This window comes from Notolepis coatsorum, assembly GCF_963971535.1.
Source record: "Notolepis coatsorum genome assembly, chromosome: 1".
Classification (NCBI taxonomy): Eukaryota; Metazoa; Chordata; class Actinopteri; order Aulopiformes; family Paralepididae; genus Notolepis; species Notolepis coatsorum.
In genome coordinates, this window is record NC_140165.1 from 131,402,034 (window position 1) to 131,422,316 (window position 20,283).

General features: G+C 42.5%; 1 protein-coding gene across 1 annotated transcript in view; it reads right to left on the reverse strand.

Annotated features, from left to right (window-relative positions):
- Positions 1-3,282: 3,282 nt before the first annotated feature.
- LOC311222761 (PDZ and LIM domain protein 5-like) overlaps positions 3,283-20,283 on the reverse strand; it is a gene marked incomplete at its 5' end in the record, with an annotated part of 145,054 nt that continues 128,053 nt past the window's right edge. Inside the window, 5 exons of the mRNA XM_084307385.1 lie at positions 3,283-4,281; positions 4,849-4,964; positions 6,120-6,240; positions 10,809-10,989; positions 19,704-19,905. Coding sequence (XP_084163511.1) covers positions 4,192-4,281; positions 4,849-4,964; positions 6,120-6,240; positions 10,809-10,989; positions 19,704-19,905 — 710 coding nt within the window. The 3' untranslated portion in view covers positions 3,283-4,191. The remainder of the gene's footprint in view (positions 4,282-4,848; positions 4,965-6,119; positions 6,241-10,808; positions 10,990-19,703; positions 19,906-20,283) is intronic.

Genomic DNA, 20,283 nt, shown 5'->3' on the forward strand with positions numbered 1-20,283 from the left:
CGGCAGAGAGCCTTCTACCTGCAGAACACGTGGAAGTAACGTTGCGTGCTGTAAGATTATTTCCCAAAGTGTAGTGATTAGGGCGAAAGACGAAGAGGACTTTCGACAGACGGGCTGGGACGACGACAATTAAAGCGCTGCGTGTTATTATGTGTAGTCGGAGAGTTAGCCTAGCCGCACCGGCTAGTAGCTTAGCTGAAGTATAGTACATTAGCCTGTTAGCTCAGCACGTCGTCTCGCCCTTCCTACAGCGAAAGAGGGACTTCACCAAGAGGCTTTCCTGGACGTCCATGGCATCACTACAGACTACCTACTTACCGCCATACCAGCCCTGCCTTTGAGTACCACAGGTGACGGTCTCTCGGGACCTTTTACAGCCAAACTATCCTAGACATTGTATGCAGGGCTAATCAGCACCGTGGCTATATACCCTCCCGTGCGGGCGAGTGGATTAAAGGTGCATTCCGCACCTGCAGCGTTGGGAACTATCACCCGTTTTATTTCGTAGCATGCTCGCCAAGAGTGAAGGGACTGTCACGTTTTGAGCCACCACGTTCCCGAGCCATGAGAGGGCGCTCCACCTTTTATTATTTTAGGTAATGCCCGCTTAGCTAGATAATCCACCCTTCTACATATATATGTATGTATTGTTTTGTTGTGTGTGGACCAGTAAGACTTGTTGTTGCTGCTGCGGTGATAACTAATTGGGATCCGTAATAAAGATAAAGATAAAGAGTCCCTGTGGGTTCTATTTCCACTAACTGAGGTGGTCACTCTTGACCAGACCCCACAGTAAAACTGGTAAGCATTGTAAACATGGGTGTAATGAAGTGTACACTCACCTAAATGTTCCTTATTAGTGAAAGTGTTTAGCCACATGTTAAAGCCAATTTAAGAATTAATGTTTAGTGTTATGGTCTAAGACAGGGGTCGGCAATTAGGTTTGGCCACGGGCCAGATTTTCCCCAAGCCGTTGCTTGGCGGGCCAGGATAAAAAACAATGGCTAATTTAATATACTGATATTGAAAAAAGACAAACGTTTTTCTCTGGTCTGCATCCCCTTAACAATTGTGTGTATTGCGCCGTACTGTATTGTACCCATTCTGCAATCTGTTAAATAAAGTTTTCATTCATTCATGAACAGCAGATCAGCTGTTGCAGATCACCGCGGCGGGTGATGAACAGATCAGAATGCATGAAAACACGACTCACCACATACCTTGTTTGTTGTTAAGTCCTCCAAAATCCCTGCTAATGTTTGAAACATGTCACATATCCACTCGCCACCCTCCAATTCCAGATTGCCGTTGAATGCAGCTACTTTATCTGCCAACTTGAACACAGTTGTCATCATTGCCTCGTTGTTGTTGTTGTTGTCGCCACATATTATGCAGAGAGGACGTCGGCTCGGCACGCAAGAATCACCAACCTGTTGCGATAAACCCGTATTTTAAGTATGGCTCCTGTTTATTAAAAGAAGCTATCCAAAGATGTTTTTTTTTTTTTTTTTTTAACTCGCTCGCATCTCGAACAAGAAAGTGAAAGTGCGTTAGGGAAATATACACAGGGCCCGGTGGGACTATTCCATTGGTTCTCCCAGTCCACGTGACCATTTCTAGCATTTCAATTGGCTATAGTGACAGACATGCTTTTGATGACTACCGGTAGATAGATACAGCTTCACAATAAAAGACACCCTGGCGTCCCGAGTGAATATTTCCCGCGCGTCAAATAAATATCATATTCTCAAAATAATCTGACGGGCCAGAAATTATTGCTGGCGGGCCAATGTCGGCCCGCGGGCCGCCTATTGCCGATCCCTGGTCTAAGACAATCCAAAAATATTAGAGAACGTCCAAAAAACAAGATTGTTAGAATGAAACCTTGTGGTGACAAGGTCTTGTTCACAATAGTGATTGAACTTTCCCAAAGGCCATGGTAATTACATTTGACTCCTTCATTTGGGAGGTGTTTCCCTTTAAATTGATATAAATCTTTATGACTGAAATTCACATTTCATGATTGTGACCTTTTTGAGGAAATTAAACAAAATTATACTATTTAAAAAAAATATGTATTTAAAAATGTTTTATGATCAGTCTTGTTTTATGTATTATTAGTGTGATCATTGACTGGAGTTCATAGTTTACCCACTTTTAATTGTACCACTACATTGCTGGTTATAACATTTTATTTTACCACTGCATCGCTGGTTGTACATCTTTAATTTACCACTGCATCACTGGTTGTAACATTTTAATTGACTACTGCATCACTGGTTGTAACCTTTTAATTTACCACTGCATCACTGGTTGTAACATTTTAATTGACCACTGCATCACTGGTTGTAACATTTTAATTGACCACGGCATCACTGGTTGTAACCTTTTAATTTACCACTGCAACACTGGTTGTAACCTTTTAATTTACCACTGCAACACTGGTTGTAACCTTTTAATTTACCACTACATCACTGGTTGTAACTTTTTATTTTACCTTTTTATTTTACCACTGCAACACTGGTTGTAACCTTTTATTTGACCACTGCATTGCTGGTTGTAAAAGTTCCTCATCATGCATGGGTACTGTGTTATGACAGCTACATCTGTAGGCTGTGGTCTAAACACACACATAACACAACCTAATGTATACAGTACCATTACATTCAAAACCAGAATTAGAAACCAAATTGGCAACATTGTAGCAGATTCCTGATGTTTGATGTGACACCAACACACCACCACCACACAACAAACAGCTCTACTTTTATTATATTTATTATTAGTAGCACTGCTGTGTTGAACTACTGCCTATACTACATTCTGTCATAGTGTAATACACATGGTGCAGAGAGAAATGGTCATCGTTGTGCTTGGAAAGTAAACATCATCTAGGCGAGATGTGACCTTAATTCTCATTTTATGCTTTTCAGAGTTTCTTACAGCTGGCATCTCACTCCCTCCCTCACTCACTCACCCCAAACCTACCCTCTCACTCACTTACACGCCCACACACACACTTGTTACAGTATTTTCTTGTTCGTTTCTCACTCTCTCTCCCTCCCCTGCCACCCCCCCCCCCCCCCCTCTCTCTCTCTCATAACATTTTCCCAGGGTGGTGGAACTGACTGCTGAAATTGGTATTTCACACTTTCATCCGTTCACCAGTCTACTGGCTTACAAACAGCCATGTGATTTCTTCTAGCAATAACAAAGGTGGTTTGGTGTAAAGCTTGTATTACATGTGGTAGGAAATATGGCAAACATGACAAAACCACAGTGTCCAGGAGACTCATTTATTTTGGGACGGGGTGAAATGTATCTATGAAGTATAGTGTATGTAGCATGGCGGTTATGGTTCCAGGGATGGATAACTACATCTAGCCTTTTTCTTTTTTTGTATAAAGCCTCTACTTTCTTTGACAGTTTGTATTAAAAAATATACACATCATAACATTTGAACATAAAGTTAAAAGCATGCTCAGTGGCAGTTGGTTTTGACAGTTTGACGAGACAAAACAAAACTGTCAGATGCTTTGCTACAGTATGAAAGCTGTGTCTTCTTACTGACTGCGGAACAGTGAAAGGCAACAATCACCAACACCGGCTGCTATGGCAACAGGAGGAATTGACCTATCTCAAGCGCCACCCTCTTTTCTTGATCCTCCAATCACAACCGTCACTTCCCCGCGGACAAAGGGAAGCAACAGTTGTGATTGGAGGATCAAGAAAAGAGGGCGGGGCTTGGCATAGGTAAACTGTGGCTATTGGAGTTTGGCACTGGAGTAAAAAGCAGGAAGAAACTACCACCCCACCCACTCACTCACTCAACCCTCCCCAAATTATACTAACCCCAATTAGATATGGTACATTATGGAAAATAAGAGGGATGCTGCTCCCAATACACAGAAAATAAAACATCAAATAAAATACGAACAGGTTATATAAAAATGACTCTCTACCTCTGACGGCCAACTGCACCGACTGTACCAGATTTAAAAGGAGTAGCGGCTACAGAAGGACAACATGTTTGTCTGAAGTCACTCTGTCTAGCACTTTGCCGTTTATATCGATGCTTCCACGAGTCGCAGGGGCTGAGCATGTTTTATTGAAGCCAGGGTCCCGGGATGAGACTATGAATACACAGGGCTGATAAAGCTTAAGGACCCCTGACAGGATATTGTGGGAGGGTCAGATCTTGAATGTGTTGGCATGTTTCTTGCAAAGGGGCTTGTCTTTCTTGGAGAAGAATTTCTGTCCCTCCAGAGTGGTGCAGCACACCTGGAAGATACATAATGACACACACACACACACACACACACACACACACACACACACACACACACACACACACACACACACACACACACACACACACACACACACACACACACACACACACACACACACACACACACACACACACACACACACACACACACACACACACACACACACACACACACACGAGCATGTATGCACACACATACGCACACCAGTGACTGAGGTGAAAGCAAGGATATCCACTAACTTTTATCAGAAATGTTCTGAATGAATATCATATACAGTACAGTATGTAACACACATATTGTAACATAAATCATTGCATATTATAATATACTATCATCCGTGTCTTGTTTTCCTGCAAGTGACATACATTTGTCACATTAAACATTTTGAATGACCTGAGCTGGGACCTAAACCAAACCATTGAAATATTATTGCAAAATGTCAAAAATGCCTACTTATGGTATAGTACCTATAGTATAGTATTGTATATGGTGTACTCTTATAGTATAACATCACATCATATCACATCACATCACATAATGTATGGCCTTTACTTACAGCACAGACGAAACAGGTGTCATGCCAGATGAAGCCCAGGGCCTCTAGGAACTTGTCCCCAGCCTCGATAGGGAACTCACAGCCATGACAGCTGGTCCCAAACAAACTGTAGTAGTCTATATGGAGAAAGTGAAACATCACATCACACATCATTTTGTTCACACGCCACCATGACTGCTGCCCCATGTCTAGCTCCATGTGACAATAATAACCTCCATTTTCCCCCTCCTCTGATTTGCAACCTTGTTTACATTTTGGCCAATCATATCTCACCTTGGTCACAGCACAGCCAACCAGCGCTCACTTTTTTTTTTTTTTATAACTTTCTTTTTATTGTTTTTCACAATAAGCAAACAATCACAAACAACAAGACATAACAAAAACACAATCCCGGGCTGCATTATTAGTGTCACTTTACAAAAATATACTTTTCACATGCTGAGTTCTCAATTCTCTTACTTTCCCTATAGGTATGGCGAATATTCTTTACAACTATACCTCAATACATCATCCACTGGTTGTCGTCATTAACATATAAAAGTCCCACTTTTCCCAGTACTTCAAACCTTTCTCTTCCTGTAATCTGAGAGTAAAAGTAAGTATTTCCATTGTGTATATTTCGCCTATAATGGCCAACCATTTTTCTTTTGTTGGAGGTTCTTGTTGATACCAGAGACGCGTGATCGCTTTCTTACTTGCTGCTAAAAATATTTTCATCAAATATCTGTCTCCTCCTACCAATTCCTCAGGTAAGTTACCCAGGTACAAATAGGAGAAGGTCTCCAGTATCTTAAAATTCAATATAACCTGCATGGTGGAGTGAACATCTTGCCAATAACGTTGAATTCCTGGACAATTCCAAAAGATATGAGAGTGGTTTGCCTCCCTCTGGCCGCACTGTCTCCAACATGGTTGCTCTATGCCTACTTGTCGGGATTTGATTTTGGGAGTTATGAAGAATCTAGTCAAGTTTTTCCAGCAGAATTCTCTCCATGTTTTTGAATTAGTCGAGCTACATTGAGTTCTGCACATGTTCTCCCAACCAGCGCTCACCTTTGATTGATTGATTGAACATTTTATTAACAGATTGCAAAATGGGTACAATACAGTACAGCTCAATACACACAATTGTTAAGGGGATGCAGACCAGAGAAAGACTTTTGTCTGGTTTACATCAGGGTCCCCCATTTTCAATTCATCATAACATATATGACATACATGACATACAGATAGACAGTACTGCTACAACTATACATTTATGACATACCAACCTTGTTCACAGTAGGGTTCTCCATCCTCCAGGTGGAAGGTGTTGGTTCTGATTGGCTGCTGACAGGAAGCACATAGGAAGCAGTGGACGTGCCATGTCTGCTTCAAGGCGTTGATCACTTCCTGCTCGGGACAAACAGCAAACAGGGGAGTGTAGCAGATGTTTGGTTAGGGACATCAATGTACATACGTGCGTGTGTGTGTGTGTGTCAACTGTCAGATTGTCTGTTTGCTGTTCTCTTCCTTATCTCATTCCTCTACACTAATCTCCACACCTCTCTTCCATTATCCCTCCCTTCTAAATCTATTTTCTATTCCCTTTCTGCAGACCTCTCTAACCTACCGTCCGCTTTCTCTGTCTCTGTCTCCTTGTCCATCCCTTTGAGTCTATATAATGAGACAGAGCACTGCAGGGGTTTTGAATGGAGCCGTTTGTTTTATTCTTCTAAAGAGCAATGGCACTTTTGACAGTTTGTGTTCATCATTAGTCAAGTCTAGAAGTTCGGTAACAAAGAGTACTTTTCAAAATAAATATATTTCCATCAGTAGCTTAATACATTTTATTTAACATTGAAGACACACACAACAACAACAACAACAACAACAACAACAACAACAACAACAACAACAACAACAACAACAACAACAACAACAACAACAACAACACTACTCACTACAAAACAAGCACATTCAGAGAAAATAATTAAATGTTATGGGAGTAATGATGTTGAGTAAAATTCGAATTTACTGCATTTTGAGGTCAAAATGTACATTTTAAAGATGTTTTAAAATGAATCACGATCTCTACCAAAAGGCTATCAACAGTGCAGTGGTTGCTATGGGAACTAATGATTATCTGGCAGAAACCACTGTATCACAAAATTGTCCTTCTTGACCAAATGAACCATTCTGTGTTGTCAGTCATTTACCAGTCTCTTAAAATGTGAAAGAAAATAATGATAAATATGACAAATTCTTATAAACAGATGACTTCCCATCCATACTCTCCCTGTAAGGGGTCAGTTGTTGTTAGTCGCTAGTATCAAGACGACGGCAGGGTGAACCCAATTATCCTCAGACAGACTGCTCTCATTCTATTCCTTTCCCAGCAGCTAATTAACCACCCTCTCTCTACACCCTACCATTCCTCACATGTTCCTTTTTACATATATTCCTTTTTTTGTAGAACCACATGACAGAGCTTAGAACACACACACACACACACACACACACACACACACACACACACACACACACACACACACACACACACACACACACACACACACACACACACACACACACACACACACACACACACACACACACACACACACACACACACACACACACACACACACACACACACACACACACACACACACACACACACACACACACACACACACACACACACACACACACACACACACACACACACACACACACACACACACACACACACACACACACACACACACACACACACACCGCTTTCCCACCCTTCCTATGTGAGAACATGCCAGGAACAGGGGTCACGTATGGAGGGATGGAGGCGAAGAGGAGGAACATGGAGGATTAAGGAGTGAGAAAAGGGCTTAATAAGAGAGCTAAGCTGGTTGAAGACGTGTGAGAATTGGAGGGTTGAAAGGGATCGTGACCGAGGAGGCTAAAACACGTGAGGATTAATGTCAGAGCTGCTATGAGACGCCCTGATCTCTGCCTGGTGAAGCTCTAGGTACAAGGTACACCTGCCTCAAGCCTCCCCTGAGCCTCCGCCGAGCCTTGGGACACTTAACATCTCTCACACGTCTGTTTGTGTGTGTGTTTCCATGTGTCCGACCACCAAAATATCTTTGAAGACTGAGCCATGAAACAAAATCCAGAATGCTCAGTGTCGCCGTGGGGCTAAAGGAACCCATGACCCCATGACTCACGACCCATGACCCACGTCCAAAACCTGGTTCTGTGTCACCGTTATTTGTCTGTGGGAGTGTGCAAGCTGTGCTGAGAGGTGATGCGTGTGTCGCCTCTGCCAGGGGCCTCTGTGATCCACGCTGAGACCACAGACACCTCTGGCTCCACTGACGTCTAGACACTAGAACCCTGCGTTGGCCTCTCTGCATTGGTGGCTATGGAGAACGTCGCAGTCTTCTCTCCCTGCTGCGTTCGGTCTGACACTGTCGTCGGTTTAAAGGAACACAGCAACATTTTGGGAAATTAGCTTACCGTCTTCTCCAGAGAGAGACAGGAAGATAGATACCAGTTTCCTCTCTGTGCGTTCAGTAGAAAGCTATCTGGCTGCACGTTAGCCTAGCTTAGCACAATGAATGGATTGATTGATTGATTGAAAAGTTTATTAACAGATTGCAGAATGGGTACAGTACAGTACAGTACAGCTCAATACATACAATTGTTAAGAGGATGCAGACCTGAGAAAGACTTTCGTCTTGTTTCCATCAGGGTCCCCCATTTTCAATTCATCATATGACACACACGACATACAGATAGACAGTACTGCTACATCTATACATTTATGACATACCAGATTTGCAAATACAGTACTGTTTGTGATACTAAAAAAATCCAGAAAAAGAGTGTATATACATTTGACATAGAAACTGTGCATTGGAATACTGACATACATTTGACATAGAAACTGTACATTGGAGGAGGTTGGGTAGGTGGGGTGGGGTTGGGTGGGGCTGTACATTGGAGGTGGGGGGGGGGGGGGGGGGGGGGGGGGGGTTGGGTAGGGGGGGGGGGCACTGTACATTGGAATAGTGACAAAGCCATGCTTGGTCTTTATTGTACAACTGGGTTAGGACATTTGTAGGGGCCAGTTTCGAATTGCAGTCTCCCGTAGGTGTTCTTTGAGAGTGTTTTTGAAGGTGGGTAGTGATTCACATTCCTTTACAGCTTTGGGTAGGGCATTCCACATTGATGTGGCATAATTGCGAAACGTGTTTAGTCCCTTGTTTGAGCCGAATCTGGGTTTTACATGATTTGTGGAGCTCCCTCTGGTGTTGTGATCGTGGTATTCACTGACCTTTGGGAAGTATTTTGACATGTACATGGGTACCTTGGTCGTGTAGTGTATCTTGTAGACCAGGCCCATTGCAAGTTGCTGTACTCTGTCGTCTACTCTAAGCCATCCTAGGTTGGCAAAGTGTGCAGGGGTGAGGTGGGTTCTAGGAGTCAGGTCAAGCAGTAGTCTGACTAGTTTGTTTTGAGATGTTTGTAATTTGGTTTTTAGTGCCTTTGAGGTGCTTTGGTACCATGAGGTGCAAGCATAGTCGTAGTACCCTTGAATGAGTGCTCCTGCCAGAGTCTTCAGGGTATTCTTGTTTACCAGAGAGGAGATCCGGTACAAGAATCGAGTTCGTTGGTTGACTTTTTTTATTACATTGGATGCCATTTTGTCACAGGAAAGATTAGCCTCTAGGATGGAACCGAGGTAGGTAATTTCATCTTTCCTTGTGACAATATTGTCACCCACTGTAACTGAGAAGCCTTCGGTCTTGCTGAGTTTGTTATTTGAACCGAAGAGAATGGACTCTGTTTTGCCCATGTGTAATGATAGTTTGTTATCAGCGAGCCATATGCAGATTTTGCCTAGTTCCGAGCTGAGGGTTTTTTCAACCTGTAACTTGTTCTTGTCAGAGACCAGCAGGGCTGAGTCGTCCGCAAACAGGAACAAGTTGCAGTCACAAGCTGACGACATGTCATTTGCATAAATTAGGAACAGTAGTGGTCCTAGTATGCTTCCTTGTGGAACACCACAGTTCACTGTGAGGGGGGGGGGGATAGGGTACCGTTTACCTCCACCATCTGTTCTCTCCCCTCCAGGTAGGATTGTATCCAGCTCACTGATAAACTATCAAAACCAATTGCTTTTAGCTTGTCAATCAGAATGGTGTGATTGACAGTGTCGAAGGCCTTTTGTAGGTTTAGCATGACCATGCCACAGTATTTGCCCACGTCCACCTCTTGCTTGATGTGGTCGTTCAAATAGAGAAGGCATGTGTCAGTGGAGTGGGATGTTCTGAAGCCAGATTGGAATTCGTAGATTCGATTTTTTCCGCGAGGTACTTTTTGACCTGTTCGTATACTATTTTTTCCATGACTTTCGAGATGGATGTAAAGATAGAAACAGGGCGGTAGTTGCCTGGGTCTAATTTGCTGCCCTTTTTGTGCAGGGGTGGAAGCCTACGCATTGTCCAACTAACCGGTCATGTCCGCTTCCATTCATACTTTGGACAATTATTGGGTCTTCTCATGTAGAGAATCACAGTTATACCCTACAGTGTGGGCTCTGGTCTTTTCCCATCTAGACTGGCGTTAAGAGATCTACTACTGTCTCACCCCCCCACCCCCCCATACCCCCCCCCGCTCCTCTGAGTACCATCCACCCAGTCTCCCTGTATCCATCTCTATTAATCCTTTTTAATGTCCAATACAAGGTCTACTGATCACAGCGACACACACACACACACACACACACACACACACACACACACACACACACACACACACACACACACACACACACACACACACACACACACACACACACGCACAGCTGGTTGAGCTAAAAGCAGGGATATGTCCTCCAACCTTTATCAGAAAGTCTCTGAATGAATACGTACGTACGGTGTGTAAGTGTTTACCACCCCGCACGGCTCACTCACCCCGAGGACCTTGGCCTGGCAGCGGCTGCAGACGGGGGCGAAGAACTCCTCGTAGCAATGTTCACAGTAGACCGAGCCCTGCTCCTCCACGAAGCCAATGTCTGCCAGAGAGGTGCGGCAGTGAGCGCAGTTAAACTCCTCCTTGTGCCAAGATCTACCCATCGCCACTAGGAAGGGACCTCTGGAGAAACACACAGGTACAGGTAGAACAGATATGTATTAACTCTAGGGGACCTCTGGAGAAACACACAGGTACAGGTATAACAGATATGTAGTAACTCTGGAGAAACACACAGGTACAGGTAGAACAGATATGTAGTAACTCTGGAGAAACACACAGGTACAGGTAGAACAGATATGTATTAACTCTGGAGAAACACACAGGTACAGGTAGAACAGATATGTATTAACTCTGGAGAAACACACAGGTACAGGTAGAACAGATATGTATTAACTCTAGGGGACCTCTGGAGAAACACACAGGTACAGGTATAACAGATATGTAGTAACTCTGGAGAAACACACAGGTACAGGTATAACAGATATGTAGTAACTCTGGAGAAACACACAGGTACAGGTATAACAGATATGTATTAACTCTGGAGAAACACACAGGTACAGGTAGAACAGATATGTATTAACTCTGGAGAAACACACAGGTACAGGTAGAACAGATATGTATTAACTCTGGAGAAACACACAGGTACAGGTAGAACAGATGTGTATTAACTCTGGAGAAACACACAGGTACAGGTATAACAGATATGTATTAAAGGAAAACTCCAACATTTTGGGAAAATAGCTTATTTTCCATCTACCCTGGAGTTAGACAAGAAGATACATACCTTTTTCTTCTCTGTGCATGCAGTAGGAGTAGGAAGACGTTGGGAACTAGGCTAATGGAGGAACCTACTTCCAGTGACTGACGCTAAGCTAGGCTAACGGTGCGTGTCTTCCTACTCCTACTGCATGCACAGAGAAGAAAAAAGGTATGTATCTTCTTGTCTAACTCCAGGGTAGATGGCAAATAAGCTAATTTCCCAAAATGTTGGAGTTTCCCTTTAACTAGTGCTGTCAATAGATAGAAAAAAAGTAACTAATTAATCTCACAAATTTGAATTTTTTTGGTCCACTTTTTCTCCCATTTTCTATTTTTCTCCCATCCCAATTTCGTATCATCCAATTCAACCCTCCCCTGTCTCTAACGCTGTTTCTTGCCTCCCACAAGCCGGCTGCCATGTGGACTAAGTCATACATAGCACGAGTCCCCTCCGATACTCGAGGTAACAGCAGTCGCATCTTTTCACCTGTGCAGCGCGATCTTTCAGCGTCAGGGGTCTGCGCTTTGGAGGGGCGCCGCCCCCATCGCTTCCTGATTCTACTACGCAGGCGCACCAACCGACCTGTAGGAGTCGCTGTCCACAACGCCCGATCCCCACCCATCAGTTTCCCACCCCCTAATACTGCCAATGTGTATTAGTACGGACGACCAGCTAAACTGAAAGCAATGTGGAGCGCTGGGCTCGAACAGGTGAACCCAGCGTCTCCAGTATTCGTGGTGAGCACCTTGCCCACTGCACCACGCCTATCGCATAATTTTCTGTAATTAATCTAGATGAATCTAGATAAAAAATTGCATTTTCTACTTAAAACCGAAGCTTGTACCAGATATTTACTTGAGTAAAATCATGGAATTCATGTAAAATCAACACAAAGAAAGTATATTTAGATTCAAAGACTATTTTAATAGCTTTCTTTGAATACAGTTTCTCTCCTGTGAAATACAAATGTTCAACAAAACCATCAACATTGACTCAGCTAGACCTCTTTCTTATATCTGCGGTGCTAAGATTGAAGATTTTTCACTCCATAGATTAATCTAGATTAATTTATTTTAATGCTTTAAATCATTTAAATTAATCTCCAAAGTTAAAGCATAAATTTTGACAGCCCTAGTATTAACTCTAAGCAGTGTTGTAGTACTTGAGTCCAGGACTGATTTTCGGGACTCATGACTCGACTTGGACTTGAGCACTGATGACTCAAACTTGGACTCAAGCATTGACTGCATTCGAACTCGGCAGATGCAGACGATGACTCGGAATACAGTAAATACATTTTTATATATATTTTTTTTATTGGCCCTAATAAAAAGAAGATACAGATATTGATGGCTAGTGCATTTGTTTGGCTATTGTGTCACAAAGTAAATAAACTCCCTTTGAAATGGTGACCGCTGTGTCATTTAATGTAGACCCTTTTTATTTGTATGTCAGCTCTTTGAATGACAGAGTGGAGTGGACTCAACCTTGATGACTTGGACTCGGACTCAGACTAGGGTAACAGGGATTCGACTCGGACTTGACTCAGGCTCTTCTTTGGTGACTCGGACTTGGACTCGGACTCGAACTCTGGGGACTCAAGACTTGACTCGGACTTGAGATTTAGTGACTCGACTACAACACTGACTCTAAATCAAACGTTGTACTCTGCCTCCTATCCCCTTAACCAGGGACGTGCACAGGACTTTAGAGGGGCAGGTGCTCAAAGGCTGAAAAGGGCACTACACTTGTGTGTATATATTAAGCGAGCGCGCGTAGCGCACGAGCGCGATTTGTAAGGGCCCTTTTCGGGCGGGGGGCCCCCTTTTTATGCTTTTTGGGGGGTTTTGGTGATCAAATATTGAATATTGAACTATAATAATCAGTGCAGGAGCTCACTTATCCTTGAAAGACACTTTTATCACTGACTTAAAAGGCCCATACATCTCCATAAATGTTCAGGGCGGAGGGAATAAGTGCTTACCCTACAGACCCCAAGAAGTGCTGTATATTCTGTATTGTTTAATATAAATGCATTTTTTATTCCAATCCCGATTTGTATTTGAGATTCCCAAATCCCATCGGACTTGACTTCTTTGTGTCCCTCAATGAGTGTAATACCAGCATTCAACAGCGGTTTCTATCATGATCATCATCACCACCCACGCTATGCATAAAATATATAGGTCCGCGGAGAGGCATGCTGAGGAGGCCGTGCAAACTGCAATGGAATATGGGGCATCTCTCTCTCTTTACCTAATATTTTGATTCTATCCTGACATTTTTCAGTTGGAAGGGCAGTCTATATGCGTAACAGTAAAAATAAAAAAATAAAAATAAAAATTATTTAATTTTTTTTTCAAAAAGGCACTTTTTTGATGAGGCTCAAAAAGGCAGGTGCTCAGGCACCCCTTGGCCTCTATGTGTGCACGTGCCTGCCCTTAACCCTCGGACAGTTAAAACTCCTCCTCGTGCCAAGATATACCCATCGCCACCAGGACTGGTTCTCTGGGAAAGCAGACGTATAGACGTACAAGACATTTTTATCTAATATACTCAACGGAATTGCTTTAACCTATAGCAGTTATTGTCGCCAGGAATGGACCGCTAAAGAATGCCAAGATGAGTTTTTATTTTATTTTTTCATGACGTTTATTTTTCTGTCTTGTTTACAGACAAATAAAACACACCCGTGTGGACAAAAAGAAAAGAAAAAAGAAAAGAAAATCACAAATGTAAGGCAAGCTCACACACAAAATCCCAAATCAACGACCGAAAAAAAGGAATAGGCACATGCTTATTTTTGCCTATCCCTTACAAATTCTTAAAAACTAAATATATTTTTATATAAGAAAGAAAAACTTAAAATATGTTGCAAGATATAATTTTTTTTAAAGAAAAAACAAATGTTTGATGTTTTTACTCAAAACTGTACTCCTGAATTATTTTATCCTTTAAGGCTTTTTTAAATCTCCCCTGAGAAGTACACAACTTCACTAAGTCTATTCCATAATTTAACTCCCAAAATTTAAACACATCTAGCTTTTACATTAGTTCTTACCTTTTTACATGTTTTTAAGAATACATAAGAACCCTCTTAAATTATAATTTCCTTCTCTTGGTTGAAAGAGAATACAAACTGGTAGGCTTTTACTCTTAGCACGAAAAATTATTTCCAAGGTTTTTATGTACACCATATCTACAAATGTTAATGTGCAGGAGGTTCTCAACCCATTTGGGGGAAAAAGCAGTCTCCTCCTAGAACTGGGCTCATGGAAACATTAGTGTTCCTGTCACATGGGGAACTCAAAGAAACAGCTCACTTTGAATCCCAACCCACAGTTAAAGGAACCAGACAGATGGATGGATCACCAACGTCTTTACCATTAACTTTAAACCATTAGAAAAGTTTGGACTCTGAACATTTGGTCATGCCAATATGAAGTCTATATAGTTCAGGTACACAACAGAACTACACATACATATTGAATACACACCGTCTTGCTGATTTGCAACTTGTTACCTTTTGCTACCACAGTGATTACACTGTCATTACAGTGAAACGTTTTCAAAATATGACATATAAGTATGTAATTGACCACATATTAAACAGCTTAATGTAACAACATTGTAGATATACTTCAACGCTGCAACCAAATATCAAAGGATCAGCTGCTAGTGGACTTGACACGGCAGACACCCTGTTCCTTAACCCTACTTATCCCCCGTCCTTGGCCTCCACTCAGCCAGAACCTCTCTCTTCTCCAATGGGATAATTACCTTAAGTAGGAAAACAACAGAGACTAATTTACTGGACACAATAGGCAGGCTAACCTGAGCTAACATGGCCACAGTCGCCGGCTTGGCAGCAGTTAGCGTCTGGTAGAACCCTATCCTCGGGGTGCTATGTAATGTAACGCTACACCAGTTGGGAGATAAGGCGAAGATAGACTAGGCTAGTACAGTCTTAGCTACCGGACAGGAGGGGGAGAGAGGGGGAGGAACAAGAGAGGGAGAGCATGAACTGTAATTACTCTGGGGAAGAAACAGAGAGAATGAAAGAGGCTGCGTTCTATTCCAGAGAGGCGTGCCCTTCCAACGCAACTTTAGCTGGTTCTTCTGTACACATGGAACAAACACAACGGAATAAAAAAAATAAAAACCTGCCTTGCAAAATAACCCAGCGCACAGCAGTGGTGTTCAGATCCACTTTTCTTTCACTCGATCTGATAGGAGCAAATGACGCATTCTTTTCATGGCAGTCTGAAAGCAGCGATGAATCAAATTCCAAGGATGAATTAGATGAGGTCTAACCCTGTTTACACAGCCATGAAGAGATTATATCTGTGTCACAAAGGGTAGAAAATCCCATCATTTGTGCCCGCCTTTTGTTGCCTTTCACTGTATTATGCTGCTATGCACTGTCCATGTGTCCACAAGCACAACAAGGGATGTAATTATAAGCTTCATACAGATCTAATCTATTGATGGCCTGTCTAAACAGGCAGAAACCACATCTGATTTATCTCTAAGTTGAAAATGCATAAAGGCAACCCTTGTTCACGTTGCATTGTATATGTTCTAGCTCCCTGTCCATATCCACAGACAGGTCTTCTGCTATCCATTTTTGATAAATTAATTAAAAGAAAAAAAAACTACTATTTATAGAAAACTAAATACATTTTTTAAATGATACATTGGGTTGCGAATGGGTTTTGTCGATATTAAGGTCATATGGGACATGGGCATGGGCCATTGGACCATGTCAACTTTCAATTTAAGTAAAAACATGAACAAATTCAGAATTGAAGATGCAAGGTTTTTGCCCCGACAGCAACAGATGTGCTATTCCCTATTCATTAATTTCAGAGAATGCATCACCAGTCAGATCTAAGTTAAAGTGACACTTTGACCTTTGACATTTAGCAGCAATTTTTTTTTTTTTTTTTTTTTTATTATTCACCAGACACATCATAAAATGTTGCAGGACTAGAACCAAAGTCTGTCTAAAGAGAAGGCGTTTCACTCCGCCGCCATTTTGATAACAGGGACCTGACTCCTATCTCTTTGAATGGGGAGTCATCCGTATAGAATAATTTGTCCTACATATCATTGTTTTTCTTTCACATTTGAATTCACTGGTAAACTACTGACACAGAATGGTCAATATGGTCAAAAAGGAAAATTTTGTGATAGATAAATGCCTTTTTTTTCCGCTTAGACAACGACTTTGCACCTACAGTACATAGTTCTCAGTGTTTAAAACATCTTTAAAACTCACATCAGATGAAATACATTTTCTCTGAATATGTTTGTTTGCGTAGCAAGTCGTTTAAATATTTTTTGCCATCTTTAGCGTTACGGTTGTCGCCATTAACACAGTCTGTGCCAAAAATGGCATTTTACGTGTTTGGCCGCCGACCGTTGAGTGCCATAAACGTAAAAAGTAGTTTTTGGATCGTTTGATCTTTTCACTTTGATCCCTGCTCTACACAGTTGCCCAGAGCGATCTGCATCATTTAGGCACGTCCCGACACATTGGAACTGCATTCTGATCGACTATCACCAGGTGGAAGTATCGTCCGTGTCTGAACTGCATGGGGCTCTGGGCTGATAGTCAGCTTCACTTTCATTCTCTCCTCGGTTAGTAGCCCCTCCTTCTCCTGGGACAGAAATTCACAGTCCTCGCCTCGGAATTCCGTTGCATAAGCGTATTTGACCATCGAAACGTGTATAGACATAATACACTGGTAATCGGGATGGCGATGCGATCACTTGGAATTATTCTTTTGGAATACCTTCTGGCTAAGGTAAGGTATATTCTATGTCTATTTTACCGAATCTGAAACATGTTTTTCTAACGATCACAGTTCTGTGTTTCACCGGACGAAAAACATGCTCAGCAAACGCGATCATAGATTTGAGTTAAAACAACCCCCCCCCCCCCCCCCCCCCCCTTGATGATTTTGTGATGATACATACAAGTCATATACCTGTGATTTATATGTATGGAGTATTCAGGGTTTCAGGGGATCAGCCAGAACGGTTTGGGCTTATTGCACATAACGCGTTTTATCTCGCGATCTACTGTATGAAAAAACACTATTATCTTGGAAATGCGCGATGTTTAGCGTGTAATAAACTACAAACTACAGCATGTGGAAACAAACTATTATTCCCATGCTGGACTACAAGTAATGTTTGTCGAAATGGGCCACACCGTTTCTCTACAGCTATAATACAGAACACACACTCACAGCTTCGCAAACAACGGAAAAGACTAGAAAGGTAAATTAACCAAACAGCGTGGCACTCAAAGTGTTAAAAGCGGCCACTTGCTCCGTCTCCTCGCTATATAAACTGTCTCTGCTCCAACTAACTAACAGCTTGCAGGCATATTTAGCATAATCCACACTAAAACCAGTGCTTTTGCTTTCAATGAGGAAGGATACCAACAATAACACACCTAGATTTTTTGGGTAGCTGACAAACACAATATATAGACTTACTAAGACCGCAGAAAGTCACAGTCTAAAATGTTAAATGTCAAGGTATCACTTTACAATTGGCTCAGAGAAGGGAACTGGCCGTCCTCCTCCTGCCATGTTAAATTCATCAGTGCTAACGCTAAGCTAATGAGGTAGTGAACCTGACACCTATCTTGTAGTGCTGCTGTCTTTAAACTCACATTCTCTTTCTCACACACACACACACACACACACACACACACACACACACACACGCGCGCGCACGCACGCACACACACACACACACACACACACACACACCTACACACACACACACACACACACACACACACACACACACACACACACACACACACACACACACACACACACACACACACACACACAAGCACACACACACACACACATAACTGAACCAGAATACTGCTGACTTGGGATCAGTCTAAACTCTAAACCATTACTGCAGTTGCAACCCTGACCCCAGATATCAACATACTCTAAAGTATTCACTTTGTTTTGTGTGTGTGTGTGTGTGTGTGTGTGTGTGTGTGTGTGTGTGTGTGTGTGTGTGTGTGTGTGTGTGTGTGTGTGTGTGTGTGTGTGTGTGTGTGTGTGTGTTTGTGTGTGAAACACCACTCTAATCAACATATCACCATCTACAGGGCAACTTAATTCACCTTTATCTACACGACAGGATCCCTGCTGAGTTGGGCCGCTGACATCAGATACTGGGAAGGGTCTGTTGCCACTTTCCTTTTCTACCAGTGCTCTAGAGTTTCATACCCAGATTATTTACCCAAGATGCTTCCAATTAATTATTCTAAGTGCATATTTGAAGCGTACATTTTCAATAATTGAACCGGAGACATATTTCCCATTCTCAGATTGAATCAATAAAGCATTATCTGTGTGTATATGAACCATATATGGTCATCTATACATCCTTTGTGTTCCGGTGGTACCACAGCACCAGAGACAGCGGGCCTACATGTACAGAATTTATCCGAAAAGACCGATCTCGGGGCGCACCACGTAACCTATGCTGCATGTCCTCCCCAAATCTTCTCCCAACTTTCCTCTCTGCCTGTCCTATCCGAAAGAAAGCTGTAAAAATGCTAAAAACAAATCTAATTAAAAAATGTTATTTTAATGTCAGGAATTCATTATGGGATGAGAAACATAACACCACTGTATCACCATGGTAAGTCAAGTTTACTTTATTGACGACTACTTTCGCCGGGAAGCTAGCTTGCATAGTGTTCCATGGGTCTAACACGTCCACCCCTATGTTGTCTGTATACTGTATGTGACTATCTGCGTGCATTCAACACGTTTCAACATGTAATACAAATTTACCGTGTGAGACAACATACATTTATTCTAATCTAATCTACCATGCATATGAATTCCTGTAGCTTTACTAGCATACACCTCCCAAGTTTACCATCATTTATTTTCCGAAATAAGGGAGTCAAAGCGGCAGAGTAAACCAAAATAGGTGAGCCCCCTAACATGTACTAATGAGCTTGGGGCCCTGGCTGCCACACAGTATACTGTCCATGGACATTCTGGACATTCTTCCCCACCTGATGGCCATGTTGCAGTGGGCACACATGGGCGTGCGGGTTCCGGCTGGAATGTGTTCTGCCATCTGGACCAGTGAGTCCTCGTCTTTAGGGTGGGGCTGGGGTACGGGGCGGGCTGGGACCGGACCTCTGGGGACACTGGCGGTACTGTTACCCCTCGTGCCAAGCAATGGCGTGATCAGACCTTTCCGCAGAGCTGGACCTGCAGATGGACAGAAAGAAGGAAGAATTCAACGTATGGAGGGATGCAAACACAGAGAGAGAGAGAGAGATAGAGAGGGAGAGAGAGAGAGCGAGAGAGAGAGAAGAGAGAGAGAGAGAGAGAGAGAGAGAGAGAGAGAGAGAGAGAGAGAGAGAGAGAGAGAGAGAGAGAGAGAGAGAGAGAGAGAGAGAGGCAGAAAGATACAGTACAATCTGTGTAATTTGTTTAATTTGTTTATTTGACAGGGACAATGTACAATAAGACAAATCAAATAAGACAGTCAAATGTATAGTCAACCAAATAGCTCTCAGGGCAAGAGATAGGTTGTGGTATTAGACAAGCAGGAAACTGTGCAGACCCATGGCAGTAGCTGCACAT